Source organism: Haliaeetus albicilla, chromosome 17 (genome assembly GCF_947461875.1).
Source record: "Haliaeetus albicilla chromosome 17, bHalAlb1.1, whole genome shotgun sequence".
NCBI lineage: Eukaryota > Metazoa > Chordata > Aves > Accipitriformes > Accipitridae > Haliaeetus > Haliaeetus albicilla.
Genome location: NC_091499.1, coordinates 10415065 through 10435604, shown reverse-complemented (window position 1 = coordinate 10435604; position 20540 = coordinate 10415065). Strand labels below are relative to the sequence as shown.

At 36.9% G+C, this 20540-nt stretch overlaps 1 protein-coding gene across 5 annotated transcripts in view; it reads left to right on the top strand.

The window, feature by feature from the left end:
* The window catches only part of CEP162 (centrosomal protein 162), a 47603-nt gene that overhangs the window by 11208 nt on the left and 15855 nt on the right, over window positions 1-20540 (top strand). For 3 of the 5 annotated variants that reach the window (XM_069804792.1, XM_069804790.1, XM_069804791.1), the window contains exons 6-21: window positions 1994-2143; window positions 4873-5025; window positions 5294-5480; window positions 6478-6530; window positions 8662-8777; window positions 9751-9781; window positions 10174-10296; window positions 10989-11180; window positions 11365-11446; window positions 12288-12555; window positions 13734-14001; window positions 15763-15905; window positions 16164-16391; window positions 17114-17251; window positions 18161-18273; window positions 19062-19167. In XM_069804792.1, the coding sequence (XP_069660893.1) occupies window positions 1994-2143; window positions 4873-5025; window positions 5294-5480; window positions 6478-6530; window positions 8662-8777; window positions 9751-9781; window positions 10174-10296; window positions 10989-11180; window positions 11365-11446; window positions 12288-12555; window positions 13734-14001; window positions 15763-15905; window positions 16164-16391; window positions 17114-17251; window positions 18161-18273; window positions 19062-19167 (2351 nt within the window). The remainder of the gene's footprint in view (window positions 1-1993; window positions 2144-4872; window positions 5026-5293; window positions 5481-6477; window positions 6531-8661; window positions 8778-9750; window positions 9782-10173; window positions 10297-10988; window positions 11181-11364; window positions 11447-12287; window positions 12556-13733; window positions 14002-15762; window positions 15906-16163; window positions 16392-17113; window positions 17252-18160; window positions 18274-19061; window positions 19168-20540) is intronic. The other 2 variants (XM_069804793.1, XM_069804794.1) reach the window with 2 other exon arrangements.

Here is a 20540-nt window from a genome sequence, read left to right as displayed (position 1 = left end):
TTTGCAATCATCCATTTGATGTGTTGTCACTGAAAGCAAGCTGCCACTTACTTCATTTGTCATTTCCAGAATAAACTAATAACTGTGTGAACTTTTGCTCACTTGTTGTTCCATCATACATCACTACCTGTAGTGATGTAGTAGGACAGACAGTATTGAATGTAAGCCAGTGTGTGTAGGGGAATAACTTTGAAAATCTAAACAAAAATCAGTATGTTTAGTAAACAGAAAAATCTCGTACGCTTTCTGTATTTCATACTCAAGAAATATTAATATTCACTGTTCTACTTGTTCAATTTCAAAGACTGCAGTCAGATAAGTATTCTAATTATTTTCTGTTGATGTGATTCTTTTCTCTCTGTTGACCAGTAGGCTGCTCTGTGCATGCTGCCCCTGGAATGGAAACAGTACAATTGGTGTAATAATGACAAAATAAGTTGTTTAATCTGCAGGATTATTTTAGTCAGTGTAACTTCAGATTCAACATTTTATGTGAAGTCACTTTTTATGCTATCTGAAGAGAAACTCCTAATTAAGAGTTATAAACGTTGATCCATTAAATACTTTGTGTATATGACAATAGCCATTAACTTGTATGTAGTAGTTTAAGTGTGGCTTTGGTGTTAACTTCAAGCAGATCAATAATATTTTGGAGAGTCATGACAAAGAAATATTTGGCACTTGGTCTTTAGATCATGTTGGTGACCTGCTATGTAGCCTATAGAACATTTCCCTATGTTAGTTTTCTAGAGTGTATATGCTGCCGTGTTTTCATAAGCATCATTTGCATAGAATAGCTATAAAGCATCTCGGTCTGGGAGATAAACACTAAAACTGAATCTGTTTCTCAAATTAGGCTTAATATTTGAAATATAAGCAATAGGAGGACTTTTGTAGTTGTTTCAAATTACTGTTTTAAAAGGCATCAGGTGTTTGTATAATTTACAATGGAAGGCATGCTGTCAACACTTTTAGTTTTGCAGTAAATGTGGGAGAATATAAATCTAGAGAAGTGATGCCTCACTAGTGGACTTGGACATGAGATGAGGGAATAAAGGACCCATGCACTGTATCAGAATGGATTTCATACCATTTCTCTTTTGCAATGCACCTGCCATATTCTCACCAGCTTCTTTTAGTCATCTTGGATGTTTCTGAGTTGTGTTAGCTTCTGGTCACATACCCCATAGTCCCTTTTCTAGAAGCAGAAGTACTTGGCCTGATCCCCTAGACTACTCTTGCTCTCTTTTGTATCAAGGTAAATTCAAAAGACCTGTAACTAAGAGTTTTCTCTGAATTAGCCAATTTAGAAGCCCCCTCAACCCTGACAATTTGAACAAGGAAAAGTCTACTACAGTGCATCTGGCTAGCCTAAGGTATATAAAGTGTGCAGTGTGACTATCAGCTAAGTATCATGAGAGAGCAGAGTTTTCAGCATAGGTACTGTTATCTAAAACTTAATTCTACTAATGTGAGTGGAAGGTGTTTGGTTGTATTTGCTGCTAAGCGAGTCCTCACAAGGGTTTGAGCAAACAACCTGCAGTTCTTGTACCGGACAGTGATAAAACAGTAGTAATTCACATTTATGTACCTATGTTTTTCCACTTTTTTGTGAACCGATCTAGATGCTTTCTTTCAAAAGTTGTACAAAACTTCTTTTATTGTTGAAGTAGTTTTACTAGTTTTCTTTGCTTTCTGGTAATGTATTGAGCTCCTAGGACAGTGTATTTGAATGCAAGGTATACGTGGAGCAAGAAGGAATTTGTCTTTTTTAAAATAAAAAAGAGGGGGAAAAAAGAGTTTTATTCTCAGAAGTTATAAGTATTAACTTTAATTTTTAGTTATAGCTGGAAAACTATAGATAATTCAGTCTACAAGAAGCTGAACTGCATTACTTTCAGAAGTGTCAATTTGCAATCTCACATCTTATTTTTCTCTTTATTCCCTGTCCATTATGTATAAAAACTTATAAATGTTTGTGTACACTTAAAAGTAGTTGCCCCTAAAGCTTCCTTCAGTGCATCTCGCAGCAAGGCTTTGTCTAAATTCAAAATGCTGGAAAAATTTCATAAGGACAAGAGAGATTTGAACTTAAACAAAGAAGAAGGAAGCCTCGCTTCTGACAGTCCAGACAATTCTGAGGGTAACAAATTTACTGTATTTTATATGATATTAAAAAGGTAAAATGGCTCAATTCTGACAGTCCTGGACAGATTAAGGACAAAAGAAGTTACTTTTTAAATGGATGTTTGTCATTGTCTGTAGGTTTGTATCCTTTGTATTTATGTTTTTAAACTTTTCTCTGCGAGTGTGGTGGTTAGAAATATTTTTCTAAGTGAAACTCAGGTTCTTATTTTAATTAATTTCAAGTGGCAGGACTTTAAAAAAGAATACTGTATATCATTAGCCTTACAAAATATTGCATGTGAAGATATGGGTAGTGAAATCTTTGGAGTTAAGAAAACTGCTGCTTCAAGAAGTTTTTATGAAAAGTAACAAACAACCCCTTAAAAAATAAATCGCTCTTGCAAGCCCCACAGAAATCAGTAGGACTGTTCAAACAGCCAAAAAACACAGTGAAAAGAGACTTTGAAATCCATCCAAGTTGATATTTTTTCCAAGTTTAACAGGTTTCTCGGAGTTCAGATTGTGTAGGGCGAATAAAAAAAGGCATTGTTGCCTTCATTAGAAATGGTAGTATCCCCTGTAATCTGGGAATTGGGAGTGGCAGAGTTGCAAAACTCAATGGCTGCAAAGCAGTATTTGATTTTCAGATTACTATGGGAGGTGCTTTTTTAAAAAAGCTCTGGTCTGGTTTGAACTGGCAAAATACTTAAAAAATATTCGATAGCTTACATAAATCCCATGAAACCTGCAAGATCAGTGTAAAGTCTGTGACAAAGTTCATTGAGTTTGAGATGATTTAAATAAAACAACTCAGGAAAATGTTTTTTTCTAAAATCTTGTTCTGTTGAAAGTTCTAATTGTCTTTTTACTGAAGTATATTCCCATCTCCTTTCTTGCAAATCTTAGATAGGAGGGCAGTAACAGTTTTTATCTTTGAGTCTACTAACATATTCTCACTGAAAAATAGGGTCTTGGAGGTCTGGTGAGATTATGGCTAATCTAAAGCTCTGCAAAAATTTTGTGACCCAGCTGCAGACAGACTTCTGTTTGCAGTCCTGATAGCTAGAACTGAGCACCATCTGGGTAAATTACTCTAAATTACTGCACTTAGCTACCAGAGAAAAGGACTATTAGTGCTTTTTACTTCTGTTCAGCACTTTGAGCTTTTCATTTTATACTTTTCAATGTAGTAGGCATTAACTTTGTATATACATGTGGAGCTTGACCTTTAGACAATGTCTCTGACATTTATTTGTTGCATGGAAGGCAAGTCAGTCAGAGCTCTGTATTGGGGACGGAGCTGAAGTTAGATACAGGAATGTGGAAGTCATTTCCAGGATGTAGAATCTTATACACTTAGCCTCCCAATAAAATGCGTGAGGGGACTTTGTCATTGAAGTCAAGAAAAAAAAAAACCTGTTCTACTTCTTAACAGAGAGGCTCTTATAATCAGAATGCACATGCTAAGGGCTGCCCAGTAGGGAAGGAAAAGGTGTTCAGACTTTTACTTTCCCCACCCTGCCTCAGTCTGGGTACATCTTCAGTACTGAAGGGAGAGGATTCTCCATTGTCATGATCTAGGCAAGTATAGCATTTCTTAAAAGGAACTTGGCTGGACCTGTATAGAGGACAGAGTAACAGCCCAGTTGAAGCACTTGATCAGCATGTGAGAGACTGGTTTAGTGTTCTTGATCTGAGGGGTTATTGATGTACTCATCTCCTGCAGTCCCCTGCCAGCAGGAAATGGGCTGTTTTCATTGTCTTCACCCCTCCTGGTATTTTCAGTACCAGGACACAGCTACCGTTCAAACATCATTTGGCCAGACAGAACAAAAAATTTTGAGTTTATTTTACCAACTGGAGATTCGTGTTGGAAAAGATGGACACGGTTTCTGCTCCCTTCTGGGAGAACTGTTAAATCATTTCATATGTCATTGGATAAAATGCATATGCAGCTTTTCTCCTAGCCCTTCTCCTAAGAAAACCTCTGAAGAATCTGAAGTATAAATGTGCGTGTGTGTTAAGGGCAGGTAGAAGGAACTTGGTACTGCTTTTTAACTAGTAATGTACTGGAATATTTGGCTTTTAGTTTTCCATAAGGAAGTGGATAAGGCAGCGTTCTGTCTGAGAGCAGAATTCACACATAAGGTTGGTAAGATGATATTGAACCCTCACAACAATGAAAAAACAGTAAGGAGAGCAACTGCATGTTGTAGTTGCATAAACATACAGAATAGAAGCACTGGGTGTTCATCAGTGACCTTTGGTTACTAGTTTTTTCCTTGAAGCATTTAATTTGCAACAAATGAAAAGGAGCTGCTGGGCCAATGGCTACAGTTTTCAAAAGCCTGTGGGTAGTAGATCAAACGAAATTAATTGGCTTTTAACAAAGAAATATTAATTTCTGTACAGGATTTGTGTATGTGATTGTCCTCCATAAGTAATGGTTACAGTAAGTCAATTTTTACAGTTGTTATATTTGCCCCATGCTGAACTATATGTTTGCATGCAAATGTGAAGAATGGGAAGAAAATGTCTATAATAGACTAATTAATTGTAATTAAACAAGGTTTACATATCTCATATTAGAAACTGAAGTTAGATGAATGTAACTTGTGAGACTGGGTATCTTCGCAGTTGCAACATGAGCTTAAGATCGGTGGTTCTGGAAAATGACTAAAAGACTGAAGTGTAACACAAATAGCTTTTAGATAATAGTCAAGACTATCGCAACTTTTTTCCTAGGAATGCTTGGAGCCAATGGAAGCTTTGTCAAGATACAGAATGCTTCACAACCTGTGGGGGAAACTGATGAGAATACACATGTGGAAAAAATGCAGCTTCAGAAAAGTAATGGCGTTGCTGTCTCCTTAAGTAGAGACAGCCTGGAGACAAATGGTGAGAACTGAGAGTGCAGCCATTTAGTGAAGTTATCTAGATCTAAATAAACTATTGTTACAAACTGTTTCCCTTAATTAATTTGCAAGTCAGGATTCTTCACTTCTGTCAGCTGCATCTCGTGAGCTGAAGGCTCCTGGTACTAACTTGTGATTGTTTGATACTGTTAATATTTTGTGAGTCTGTCTATAGTTATTAACTATTATGACTATTCTATGTGGATGTACAGCACAGACACAATTAGTTTATTCTTTGTTTTGAAATTTAGATTCAGTTTTAGCTTCTGGGCCTAATCAAAGTATTGTGGGAGTTGGATTGGATACCTTGGAAGAACAAGAAGAAAAAGAGATCTTCTTTGCCCAACTTGAACAAGAAGCTTCCTCTACTATTGATTATTCAAGATTAAATAAAGAGCTGGATTCCAATGATTCTGTATTACTAGCACCATTTGTACGGTAATTTAGAGGGAAGAAAAGTTGTGGACTATATTAGTGGGCATATGTGACTTGGGTATCTGAATACCATGGCCACTGAGATTTTGTGGGACAAGATCCTATATGATTTCAGTCAATTTTTTGTTTGTTTATTGTGGTTTATTTGTTCTGGGTTGTTTGGGTTTTTTGGAAGACAAGGACAGAAGTGAGCTTAAATAAAAGAAAGGAATAAGGTGAGAGCATGACTTGGTGATGAGTGGAGATAGCTACACAGTCTTGTACATAACTCAATAGTTACAAGTCGATTTAACATTCTGAATTGTAAGGTGTAACTAAATGAAAAGTTAACAGCTGATAATAACAAGGAAGTAGATCAGGAAAGATTCTGTGTCCCCTTAGACATGATGTTACAAATTAATCTAGAGGAAAGATACAAAATCTTCAGAGACTAGGGCAATCCATTTACAATCAGTTATGTGAAAATAAGTTCAAACATATGTGAAATGGATGAAGGGGCAATTCAGGATGCTGTTGCCAAAAATGCTGAGTGCAAAGGCAACTTCCAATATGCAAACAGTTGGAGGGTCAGAACTCTCGAGAGGCTTTAGGTAAGGACAAAGCTTTAACTTTACAGGAAAAGGGGACAAAAAGGAGAGGGTGGGGGGTTTGGTTTGTTTTTTTGTTATTGTTAATGCAGAATGAGAAGGTCAGAACAGGAAGCAAACCTGATGATAATTTCTTTGAGAAGCTAGTACAGATGTTGGAGGGAGTGCAGAAAGGGAGTAATTTTAAGAGTTAGATTGAGAATTTTAACTGTGGACAGTTGTAAAAATTTAAATATTTATTTTAATAATTGCTGACATTTATCCGCCTTTCTTACCTATGATTGATATGGTAGACAAATTCAGGTTTTTAATTTTATTGCTAATTGCGAGAAGTATCAGAGTTTGGAATTGGAGAAAAAGGACTATTTATTTGCTGTCCAAGAAGAGAGTAAAATTTTCATTTTGTTTCTCAGAAATGAAGAAAATGAAAAAGGAGAAGAGGAATCCTCACATGAAGAGAAATCTGGTAATACCATCTTTCTAAATTGTTAATTTGAATTTTTGTTGTTAATGTGTGTACATTAAGAATTGTAAGAACCTCATGAAACAGGATAACAGAAATGAAAGCTGTGGATTAGTGCTCCAGTTCAAATGCAAAGTCTTCAGAAAACATCACAGCAGGGTGTCAGAGGATAGCGAAGGATCTTCATGTTTGTAGTGGGATGTAATTTAAAGATCTGGAAAGAGGAGGTAGTACTACAGCCTCATAGCTTGCTCTGTACTCTGCGTTGCCTTTGGAGCTAGTCAGAAGACTTGACTCTTTCTAGGTTTCAGATTCACAAGATAGTCCAGCATCCTAACTGAACTTTTTTGTTCTGAGTAATATGTAAACCGATTGACTTCTGTTCCCATATCACCCTGAGTGTTGTGGGTAAAGCTTTTATTTATCTGAAAGCTACTGTAATTTCCATATTAACTATTTGCATTTATCTGTAGTCTCACATCGGCCTTTTAGTCTGCCTTTGCATTATGACTGTGCAGCTGGTGTTCAGACAGAGGGTTTCAGGGGTTTGCTTTTGGTTTGTGCTTTTTTGTTTTGAAGTGTATTTTTAATCTATTGTGACCAGCGTCTTAAAGAAAAACAGCAAAAAAACCCCCAAGCAACTGTCGATCAAAAACTGAAGAAAAAATGACCTTGATGCTGAACTACATCTTAATGTTTGAGTTACTCCAGTGTCTTAACTGTCATCTGTATTTTTGTACTGTCTTTTCATACCTGAGTTTAATCTCTGTAATCTGCAGTATTACTCTTACCTGATCTTTTTCCCAAATTTCCATGCTACACTCCTTCCATCTTGCTTATTTGTCTTTCACTTGTCTCTCTTTATTTCACTCTTCATTGCTAAAATATGATAGAGTGGATTCCTGTAATTTAACCAACATATTGTATTTTCAAATTCATATATTTAGCTGAACTTTTGAGAGGTCCTGTTGTCAGGCTTGAATTTCCCAAATGTAAAGAGGCTGTATTTGTAAACCTTAATCACAGGAAATCTTTTCTCCTTGCAAGTTTGACTACTCTGTAGATTGCAAGAGATCATGATAGTTGTAGGAGAAATGCTACAACAGTTTGGTACTCTTTTTCTGAACAAAATGGTTGAAATTACTTGATTGTTACAGTCAGTTTTATGAAATTGATACTTCTGATTTTTAGGAGAACAGTTTCTATGGAATACCTGGAATGCCCAGTCTGTGTGTTGTGCATGGTTTGGTTTAGTCTTTGCCAAAGTGCTGTTTCATGAAATAGCAAACGAAGTAGTGGATAATACATGTACAGCAATAGTATAAGCATTGTGTATGTCTTAAGTCAGTATGAGAAAGCTATTTTCAGCTCATCAGACTTCTCATGGTCCAAACCCAGAGAGAATGCTGAAGGAGTTACTTTTCATAGAGTAGTGTTTACATATGAGTTAGGCTGTGTGTCAGTTGTATTGGTGACAAAACACAGAAAGAACACATTATAAACCAGGGTTTTGCAATGCTTCTAGATTTAAGGTTTACAGATAGTGCAGACACTGAAGCCTGTAACCACAGGAGCTGAGTGGAGGAGATGTGGCAACAGGGAATTAGAAATTGTGGAAGGACCTAGATAACTGAAGGAAAAACATTTGGCTTGCTTGTAAAATGCATTCTCTGACACACTTGTGTTTTTAAATAATGCTTACTCTTGAGAGCGGCTGTTGGGCCATCAACGCAGGTCAGAGGAAGCAGAATTACAGCTTTTGAGCCTAAAAACTGCTGGAGTTGTCAAAGTGGATGTACAGAGTAGTTTGTTTACTATGGGGGGAATTGCATCACTTCACCCGTAAGTGAAAGTGATTGAATAAAAGGGGTCAATTCAAATACACCTTGAGGAGACAGAGGTAAAGTATATCTGATCATAAGACAAACTTCATTCAAATTTAGAGATATTATGTGTGACTTTTACTGTAGTTTTAGTACCAGACCCAGTTTCAAAGCCTTTCTGTTGCCTTTGTGAAAGGAGTAATAGTGGCAGTAGCTCTTAGACGAGAGATTGGGGAAGAGGAAATAGCTTTCCCTTACTACTTTATCTTCCTTGAAGATTCATTCTATTTGATGTCTATTTTACTCTTCAGGCAGCTACAGTGAAGATTTTGAAGAAGAAACAGATGCTAATCCTGCCTTTAAAACTGAGGGAAGTCAGGTGAATCAGAACATCGCGTCGGGAGTTGATTTAAGTCCTCAAGAACAGGTATAACTTACCAAATGTTTATATTACTTGCATGAATTGTAATAGCTCTGCAATATGTAATTGTAAATATAGTAAACCTTTATATAGTAAGTGCTAGCTGAAAGAAAATAATATAGTCGTCCTGGGACTATATTGTTCTGTTAAGGATATACACTTTTCCTGTGATAAATCACTGAAAGGATTAAGTTCTTCACACGGTTTCCTGCTTACTTCTCCTTTGAATTAAGAACTGTGGATGGGAGTGCATAAATGATGAGCTCTGGTTGGAACCTCAGCCCCAGAATTGGTAGTGATTAATCTCTCTCTTGGAGCTATTAAGGTGGTGTCTACACCAACAAGTCACACAGACTGAGGGAAGTAGTTCTGTACAGAGAAGCAGCTTGGACAGAGGACCCAAAACCTATGCTGTATGAGCTTTGGAGGTATCACTGTCAAGTAGCTTAGTCAGGTCTTTTGGTGTGGAGCACATGTGGCTGGAGCACATCAGGTGCATTCCTGAAGCACACGTTCTGATTTGTTTTTTGTTGAAAGGAGTCTATAGAGCACCATGTGTTCATCTATAACAGATAAATGTTTTCTTTACAATTCTTTTTAAGTAAGTTTGTTAGGGTAATATTTCTAATAAATGTTTGAAGAGACCAACTAGAATGGAAGTGTAATGTACTTACTACTACATTATTTTCTTTCCTTAAATTACAGTATAAGAGAACCAGGGAGGTTCAAAAATATTATTCCATTTTTGCATAGTAGCATTTAGTTCCCAGACATTTGTGAGAGGGTTTATAGAGTACAGGATGTTGATGACCTTCTGGCATGCTATGGAGAGTTTTAGAGAAGCGCATGTTCTTGGAGCACCAAGAACTGCTTAGTTCTAAGAACTGTTCGTAGGTTTTGGACCAACTTTTGAAGTTTTTCCAGATTTTTTTTTTTCCCTGAAATTCAAAAAGTAATTGTTTTTCTTTATTTTTGTTAGGAAGAAGCAAACACTGGCATGCTGGCTAAAGGTAAAATATAAACTTTAAGTAGGAGAATACTAAATGTAACTTTTTGAAACTTTCGTACCTGATTTTTACTATTTTGATATTTTTCACCTGATTTTATTGTGTTCTACTGAAAGTCTGTTGGACTGAAGTGATTAGAAATTAATCTATATGTTAGCACTTCAAAGTGATCATCAGCGTAATTTTTTATTTTACTACATCTAGTCAGTACTTGGATTTTGATGCTTGCAATCAGAGTTAATCAGTTTACTGTTAATGGCATTAGAATAATCTATATAGCATTTTTTGCATGTTTAGGACATCAAGATAAGCTTTGGTATACTTCTAATTCCAGTGTAGACAGAGTATAAATAAGAGAATTGTGTTTTCTTTAACATTTATCTTCTCGGTTTTAGTTGTATTACTTGATTCACAAGATTCAACTACAGAACTTCAAAAGGCTGTTGAAACATCAGATGTAGCTCTAGGTGAACATTATCTGCCTGAAGAAGTCAGTGGAATTGAAATGAATGAAGCAGGTAAGGGTTGCTTGAAAAAAAAAAAAAAAAAAAAAAGACACAACAAAACCCAAACTCCAAAATCTTACTTTAGTAAAATAGGTGGCTCTGATGTCTTCATTTGTTCTTAGGTTATCAGTGAACATGAAGCCCTTGGCTTTTAGTAACAAATCTTGAAAGGAGGAAGAAATGTTTCAGGAAAAAGTCATGTTTCTGCTAAAAAGACACCTTTTTATGCTTGGTTATTGTAAAGTTACTTTTAACATTGCAGTTTGATTTTAAGTACCATCTCCTTTGGTTATTCATCATAGCTAAAATTCTTCTTTGACAGCATTGAACACAATTATAAACTGCGTTCTCTTATCAAACTTTGTACAACAGTGTATGCCACTTGTATCCAGAGTATGGCTCTGATGGCATCTGTTTAAAATAGTTATATTGCATACACTGTTAGTTTTAGTACTGATAAAATATTGAGGTGGGGGAGGCAGGGTAGAGAGTCATGCAAACTGTAGATGAGACTGTTTAGTATGTACTGATTAACTTGGCAACTGTTTAATTTTATAGTAAAAATGAGATTTTAAAATATTTTTTTCATAACTAAAATCATTGTTCTCACCACATAATAGACCAAGCTAGTAACGGGCTCCAGTGGGATGTTTCCCAAAACAGAAAATCCTGTAGTGTCTCTTATGAGCCTGCATTTTTCACAGGCACTTCCTATGGACAAACCACCAGTGACATTGAAGCATTACACCAAGCATACCATCCTATTGATCAGTCTTTGGGAGACACTGATGAGCAAAAACTGCATGATTCTGCAATGGTGGTCTCAGAATGCTTAGTGCAAGGTGTTTCACAAAATAATGACATCTATTCAAAAAACATGTCAACTATTGAATCAGGTAAATACCTCAAAGGCAGGCATGTATTGCACAAGCACGTAAAAGTGAGTGAACTAGTAATATCTTTAATACTCCATTCATGAAACATTTTAAAATGTTGTCCTTTTTAAAGATTTTTTTCTAAGGCTTGATTTGTTGTTTTTTTGTTTTGTTTTATTTTGGTTTGGTTTTTCCCACTAATTAGATTTACCTACTGTGGAAGAATTGATGAAACCAATTAAAGGACATTCATGTAATACCAGAAGTTTTGATGTGGAGCCTGAAAGGTATTTATTTCAGAATGCATTTTAAGAATTGTAGTACCTTAAGTCCATTAACTATTTGTGAAAAACAGCTTAGTAAATTACTCATCTGTCTTTTTCCCTAATTAAATACTGAAATTTCATTATGTATTGCACTGGCATTATGGCATTTACAGTGAATTGCAAAATTAATATGCAGGGTTAATTTGTTTATACCAGGGATTCCTAAACTTTGTTTGAGTGATAAGCAGCAATATTTGCCAAATCATTTGGAGGAGTGTTGTCACTCTCGCAGCTACCATAGCAAGGATCTCTCCTTTCCTAGTCTTCTGCTCTTTCCCCTCCCCCATACAGGGATTTCAGCCCACATCCTATCCTTGCTCTCTAGCCTCCATAATCTAAGATCAAATCCTCTTATTCTGCTTACTCTCATGATTCTTACTAACCTGTGCTCCATACCTTCTTCTAGTTTGCTCCAACAGTTGTGTCTAGAGCAGAAAGCACAGGCCCTGGGCTCATTAGCAAATGAGTTTGGGGAGCTTGTCACATAGCTGCACCCAGCAGAGATTACCATTCATTGTTTTATTAGCATTAATTCCATGTTTGCAGGTGTTCCTCTTGTAGCCGAGTTTGTTACCTCCAAAAACAGTCACTACTGGGAAATGGCTTTTGTTCCACAGCATGGGAATGAATCTGTATAACTAAATCTGCAAGGTTGTTCTTAAAAGGAGCCTAGTGGCTCTTTCAAATTCCAGCAGTCTTTACAGCTGATACCTAAAGGAAAAATGGCCCACTTTTTCCAGAGTAATAGAAAAGCAAAGGGCAAAAGTCTTATTATATATGACTTTATTCTTTTCTCTTGTAGTCCTGTGAAACTGGTAGGCAGCACAACAAATGACTTCATCAGCCACTTGCCCTTTAAAGAGCACCAGAATAATGTGGTTTGGGAGACAAACTTATTTGAAAAATGTAACAGAGAAGAGAGCATCTTTCTGCAGACAGCTGTGAATGATGATAATTTTCAGACGGTGACTGAGAAAGAAATTCAGACCAGTGAAGTACAGCCAGATGTACTAAGAGAAAAAATAGTACAAGACTCTCTGCTTTCACAACAAGGCAGCAAAACTAAACAAGTAAGTAATATCAACCAGATTTTATTATATGGAAATACATTTAAAATTTATATATTTTTAGACTGCCTGTCATTTGGTTATGCTCTGATGTTTAGAAATTGAGAGGCTGTTGCTGTTTTTCTTGAAACTCTCATGTTACCATTGCTATTGTTAGAGGTAGCCAAATCCAGTGGACTTTGGGACCAGCGGGATTCTTCCTGTCCCAGCCCAAGACACACAAGGCTGCTGCAGTTCCATGTCTCCAGCTCAAGCTAGTAGCAAGTCTGAGCATGTGTTCCGATTGGGGGTACATGTATAAACACACACAGGCTCAGAATAGAGAGCATACCTGTGGAGAGGACAGTTAGAAATACAGTTTAATAAGAATATAGGAGAGACTGCAGTGATCAATGTAGGGCTTAGTCAGGCAATCGTACTGACCAGCAACCTGGTCATGTCACAAACTTTAATCTTATTTTCCCTCTGTTTCCCACACTTGTTCTTACCTGATCCACCTTAATCTCTCACTTCACCTAGTTTTTGTCCTTTCCCTAAACATCCCATAAGTTTTGCACATTCCACAATCTTCTCAAACATTCCATAACAAGATTTACACGATCCTAAATCTTCTCCCTGCATCCCCAAATTCTCTTCTCCCTGCATCCCCTAAATTAGCCCCCCGCTCCTTTAGGCAATCACTGCTTCTGTCTGCAAGGCATTGCAGGGAGAGGGGTTGTTTGATTCATCCTGGTGGGTTTCCTACCAGGGCCAACAGGCTAAGCTTCCTCATTTGCCCGTCTTAGGAATTGCATGCTCTGTTTTCAATGATTAGGTATAGTAGTGTTCCTCTGCCCACCACTGTTCCTCTCTTCATCGCTAGGTTTCTGTGTTCACTGTGATTAGCCCTTAGTCATGAGCTACCTGCTTTGGTAAGCTAAAGATCCTGTAATGTAATACAACTTCCCAGAACAATTAAATGGAGCTGGTAGAAAATAATTGCACTACATATACTTCCGAAGTAGTAAAACTCTGCAAAATTACATACTATTAATTTGGTTTAAAATAATGCTTCCTGCCACCCCGAGTCTTACAGGTGTGTAATTCTGGTAACTGGTTCTATGTTTTTTCAGTAGTGAAAGCTACCTTCAGATCACACTAGAGTCTAAAACTTGTTTTAAAGAAATGTGCTCTTATCACAGGCTCTTTGGTCTCGTTCCTTGAAGAATGAAAGATCAGAATCAATGACAACTAAACCAATGTTACACAAGAATATCAGAAGTCCAGCACCTTTACATAAAAAGAAATCTTCATATGGTCCTCATGGGGTGGTTAGAAGTTCTGGGTATGGGAAACCCAGCTCACTCTCAAAACAGTCTTTTCCAGCTAATGAAAAGAAAGCACCAAAAGAAACTTTCAAAAAGACCAGTGTGAAAGCCAGAAGTCCTGCAGATAGAGCAAGATCTAAAGGTAAGTCTATCATAAGAAGCCTGGGTTTTAAGAGCCAGAGAGCTTTACTCTTCATGCGTCACATTTAAAAAAAAAAAAAAAAAAACAAAACAAAAGAAAAAACAAATTCAAAATGTAGAAGAAATCTAAACCCAAATGCAATTATGTACTGAATTTTTTCTGTATCAGCATGAAGTTGCTGGAAGAGAGACTTTTAAATAAAGCTTTGCACTGTAGTGTTGTTTCATTTCTACTCACATATACCACCACTATGTTTGAGACTTGCCTATTGTTCACCAGTAGGACCAAAACAATACAAAAAGAGAAATAGAAATAAGTATCTACAAGTTAAATTTTTCATTACAGTAAATGCGAAGATTTGCTGACACACTAACTTCTGTGTGTGATGCCAAGTTTCTATTCTCAGCTTCTTTTTATCTTTGCTTTCCTAGAATACAAAGAAAGCACTAAAAAGAAACCTTTATTTTTCTATTCACATCTCTTGTAACACTAAGGAAAGGAGAATACCAATATTGTCCTGTGAAAGCTGAGTTACAAGTAAAGGACTGAACTTTTTTATTTTTGGGTGAAGCCTAAAGAGTTTCATTAGATAATTCAGCTTAGCATCTTTGCAGACAGTGTTTGCTATCCCTGAGGCATGGGAAGATAACTCCATAGATGCCCAGGTTTTAGCACGCTTTGAGCATGTAATGCTTTTAAAAACTCTGTAAGTAGTGTTGGGAAAAGCAGTTTAGGATTATGTTGCCCATCTTAGGGAGATGCTTCAGTGGCAGCTGTCAAACTAAGGGACCTTAGTTCCTCAGTGCATTGCTGTGGCGCTCCCTGAAGAAAAGGAGGGTGTACAGCCAGATGGAGGTCGTGAGGTGAATAACTAGTCCTGAGAAAATGAGGCCACTAGCCTCATTCAAAGATGTTCTTCCCTCTCTAGCTATAACCATGCTCCATAGCAATTTCACGTGACTTCAGAAGTTAATGTCACCAGGATGCATTCTGCAGGGACCTCTAGAGCTAGGAAGAGAATGGCATTGAATCAAATAATCCCCTAATCGTCAGTGTTAAGGGAGGATCTTTGTGAGGGCGTAGTGTGAGAAATGCAAAAAGTATAAAATTTGGAAAATGATCATTGTCTGTTCATTTTCAGGTGTAACATTCCTAAGCAGGAGCTCTTAGCTTAAATTGCTATAGGCAGAAATGAAATGGCAGTTGTAGTTACTATCTGTGTTGCAGAAGACTAATACATGAATAGTTCCATGTATGTTAGTTACTCTCTAAGGCAAACTTCCATGATTTTTAATTTCCAGTCAAGTTGCTCTTTGATGCAACAAATAGATGTTGCATGTCTTTCTATGCTGTCTGCACTCCAAAGTCCATTTTGAAAATTGCTGTGTCTTATCTTCATCATACTTTGAAATATGTTGTGTTCCTATATACAGAAATATCTAATACTTAGATACCTGGCCACTTCTCAAACAGAGAACTGAGGTTAACCTTGTTTTATGAAGGATTTATTATCCAGCTACTTGTTTCTGTTGTTCCCTTGGGTTTTGGTTTATCTTGTCATCAGTTCCTTACTTTAAAAAACAGCAGCTACATTTTCCATAATGTCTCATTGCTCTCAAGCTGCTATATTTAATTCAAAATTCCGGTTGTAGAATACTTAATTTATATGCCTAAGGGGTGGATCACGTGAACAGATATTTTTGAAAGGACATTAAATTCTGAATTTAATTTTGTTCTGTTGTACTTTCTGCCTAAATGAAGAAGCCTTATTTGCTACTAGGATAATAAGATCTGCAACAAATGAATCAACTCTGACGGGAAGTATTAACAGAGTTATGTCTGGGCAACCAGTTGTTAATAATCTTGGACACCAGGCTGTGGATTATTGCAGGCAATATCAGCATGTAAGTAAAAATCAGTGATGCTCCTAATTATGGTACGTACAACTTGGTTTGCAAGCCTGTTTGTCAAGACCGTTAATAATTATCACAATGCAGGATGTTTTGTTATTAGAATGTTGCGGGGGGGGGGGGTGTGGTATTTTCAAGTGCCTTGTGTGGTTGCTGAGAGCCAGACAAGCCAGTTAAATAAAATTAATGAGCGGAATTTTTGGTAAACAATCAGCTCGATGTAATGTTTCCCTGAATTTTTCTCTTCACTAGGATTCATCATTTTCTCCTATCAAAAGTTGTGATAGAGAACTATATTTGCTAAAACGAGTACAAGTTGCAGAGGAGGACCTGAACACAGCTCATGATTTGATTCAACAGCTAACCAGCACAGTTTCACAAAAAGAGAAAGAAATAGAGACAAAGATATTAGAATTGAAAACTCAGCATGAAAAAGAGCTTTTTCAGTTGGGTCAGGAAAACTATGTTCTTCAGAGTAAGGTACTTTATCATCTTGTATCCCATTACTATAGAACAGAAGAAACGTTGCTTCTGAAAATTAAATTAATGGTATTTTACATAGGTTGTTAATGAGCAGAAAATCCAGATTTACACACAGCTAGTTTGTAAATGCATACCAGCTGTTACATTTATTGCCCAAAAGACATGATCTTTTTTTCCTAAAGATAAACTATGTTATCCTGAGTTCCTTTAGTTTGCTATTTTGAGAGTTCTGCAGCAGGTTTTTTGCAAAGATTTAACTCACTCTTCCGTAAAAAAAAAAAACAACCAAACAAACAAAAAAAACCCAACCAACCAAAAAAAACCCCAAAACCCCAAACCAAAAAACCAAGAGATTAACAGATACCACTTGTTATAGATAAGTACTATATGTTGAGGTATTGTTTATTCTTTTGATGCATTTTTCAATGTTGTATCTATATGGCATATTCCTGGGGTTATTCCACTATACCCTCCTGTCTAGATACATAACAAAGTTTTACCCTCCCTCTTCTGTTCTTAACTTTTCCCAAACTTTTTATACTTTGTTCCTGTTTCATAATGCTTCTGTAAAACTCCAATAAGAAGACTAGCTCATTGGTCTCCTTTCATATCTTAATGAAAAGATTGACCTATTTATATTATAAAAGTGTAGTCTTGTAGAGAATTCCATATTGCTAACAAAACTTTATTAATTGTGTGTCTTTTTTTCTTTTTGAAAGTTAAGAAGTATGGAAGAGCTGAGTCAAGAAAAGAGATGGACCCATCATACAGCAACAATTCCTGTCACTGAAGAAAAACTGGCACAAATACGAAAAGAAATTGAAGATCAAGAGGTCATTATTCAAGGTTATCAACAGGTATACCACACAGCATATTGAGCTTTGTTCTAGCCAGTTCCAGAAACAAAATTGTTTAATGGTTACTACTTCTCTGTTGAAAACCGTTATTTTGTTATCTAAAAAGTGGATGAAGTTTAGGTGTGAAGCGCAAACATGTATTGCATGTTTAAAAAGTATTTCACATATGTCTAGTTTGGGCTAAGTTTTTCCACAATTCCATGTAGCTGTTCTAAATTGTACAAATATGCCAACTTCTCAGTTGAGAACTGGGAAAATACTTTATGGCCGATAAAGAACCACAAAGTTTTTGTCCCAAATGTAGTAGAAAACTAGTATTATTAAGCAATATTAGAAATCTGGAGCGTTCTGCTTTTAAGATGATTTCAAGGAAACCTTATTAGTGTGCCTGATTTTTATTACTTAGTCAAGTGTAGAAATAGATAATGCAAGCTTAATAATCCTTTTGAATGCTTGCAGCTGTATAATCAAATAGGTTAGTTTAACCAGCTTCCAGCTGGTGCTCAGCAGCATTCCTTGGTGTAGGCACAAGGTCTTGCTGGTATGGCTGTGAGCATCCCGAATTGGTGATGGTTTGTGTCCGCAGGATTGGAGCATGGGCAGGCTGAGCTCTGGTCTGTCAGCACCCATCCATGTATGTCATTTTAGAATATAGTTGGGATAGCTTTGTAGAGAAACTGGCCTAGGTTCTCCAGAGTGAGCAGATTCTTGGACAAGATTGTAGAGGTCACTGTATACTACTTTAGTGTAAAGATAATAAAAGCAGATATCCATTTTAAAAACCTAGTAATAAAATATTTAGAATTTGCTTCCACTGTTTCCGTAGGCAAGCTATGCAAGTCATAGACAATTGTTTTTGAACTCGATAGAACAGTAATTTATAAACATACTTTGTCTCTCTCAACTTAGGAAAATGAGAGGTTATACAAACAAATGAAAGAGCTACAAATCCAAAACAAAAAAAATGAGGAACAAATGTTTAAGGAGAATCAGTGTTTAATGTCTGAATTAATAGACCTAAGGTAGGTTCATTTAAACATCTGACCTAAAATCTCTGGCATTTTCACTGTGTTTATTATTTTATTTATGAAGAATCACTGCAGAGTCTGTCAGGTACATGTTTTCTAGTGTTTCTTGGCTTTGTGGTTTTGTTTTTTCTTTTGAGAATTGATTTATGTTGATTATGGGCACTTAATTCTTAGTCTTCTTGCTGATGTTGCAGACCTGCGGGAAGACTAGAGTCTTCCATTTGGGGAATATTTCAATGCTAAAATTCTAATACTCTTATTCATATCAGAATGTGTAATATATATACTACGCTTGTTCTGGTATTGTGGCTCTGTTCACATGTCAAAATGTTTTGATAACTGTTGTAAGATACACAGTAGATCAGGGGCTACAAGAGATCCTGGTAGTAGAGGAACCATTAGATTCACTGCACTGTAGGTCCTGTAAGTTTTGCATCCTGTGCTAGTAATGAGGAAAAAACCTAGCAATTGTCTGTACTCCTAATTTACAAATCTTTGGGAGAGGCCTGTAGATGAGTTCCACTGATGCAGAGTAAGTTTTGTTTCCTGCCCTTGTGTAGTCCCAACAAACAAGTCTGGGTGAGGTGAGAAGATTTCACCTTACAGGTGAAATATTTTTGGTATAAAGATGTATTGCATAGTTGCTTCTTTCTTTGTTTTGAGCCTGCACAGATTGGCTTTGTGGTACCATTTGGGTGGGGGGTTGTGTTTGGTTTTTAGTATGCCACTGTTAGTATGCCAAGTCACCACATTGTGTAACTGGTTTTGCTGTTGCGGTTTAGAGAAAAGATAGAGAAGCCTAATATCCAGTCACGAGTCATGCAGGATTCTGAACCAGCCAGAAACCAGAGCTTCACAGAACTGATTTCAGAGCTTCGAGCAGCACAGGTAGGTATATACCAAGCCTGTTTTTCATGTGTTCTTATAAAAAATGCATAACCATCCATATTGTAGACTAATAATGTAAATTAAGTAGTGGAGCATGCTACTCTTCTACAGTGATAATTATTTGCCACACTTGTATATCACAAATGTCTCATCAAATGAACTTCCAGAAGTAATTCCATGAGATATAGATTCACTGAAAGAAGTGCATTGTTGCCATGTTTACTGGCAAGTCTGAAATATCTTGTGAGAGCTTGCAGAAAGTAGTGATACCTCTATAGCTTTCCCATGTAAGACAAATTCAGAAGAATATTTATCCCTGCTCTGTACCAAGTAAGTTCTAGGAAAGAACATCAGAGTGAAAAGAGTCTTTTGTTACTCATGTAACATTTTTTGTAGTCCTACAGATGCTTGTGGTTTTGAGGGAGGATGTTTAGTAAGCTTCATGTTAAAATTAAAGGTTTTCAGGAACTTCTGGTGCTCTGCTTACTGCAAGTGGGGGGACTATTCTGGTACACACTTCCTCTGATAGTTAGACCAGAAATTAAAAGCTGCTTCCTCCATTTTTGTTTGTTTTAAAAAAAAAAACAACAAACAAACAAACCACAACTGATTAGGTAGGTGATAAGAGGATCTGGATCCAGTGAGCTTCAGGACCAGCAGAGGCATTCCTGGTCTGATAGAGCTGACTGAGCTCTTAAGACTCCAGGGGCTCCCCTAGTTCCAACCTCATAGGTGCTGCTGCTACACTTCCCTGTCCTTAGGTCCAGCCTGTAATGAGACTGAACACAAGATCCAAAGATGGAGAGAGACACACAGACAGCAGTAACATGGTCAGGCACACAGATAACACAGACAGCAGTGCCTTTGCTCACACCACAGAAATACAAACAATACTGTTGGAAACACAAGGAGCACATATGGCCTGATCATGTTCAGCAGAACAGGATGGGAGTTTGCTAGCAGTAACACATATGTGCACATGCTGGCCCCAAAATCTCAGTCCCCTGGTTGCTGCTTCCTGTACCTGTGGGTCCATAGGACCAAGGACCTCCATCTCCAGACGTGGCACTGGCACTGAGACTTTTCATCCTACTTAAAGTTTGCTAGTGATCACACATACACAAACAGAACAGAGAATGCATGCAGAAAATGGTGAGAAATAGAATGTAGTAAGATGAACTGTTGGATAATGCATCTGTCCATTTAAGCTACAGTCTTGTCTTAGAAATAAGTAAAGCCATTTTTCTTTACTGACCCTCTCAAAAGGCCGATGTTTTCTACTTCTAAGACAGTTATGTAAGACTTACTAAAAAAAAATGTTTATGTTTAGCTTAAGTTTTCCCATGCTCTGCTATAGCAAGGCCTGAGAATAA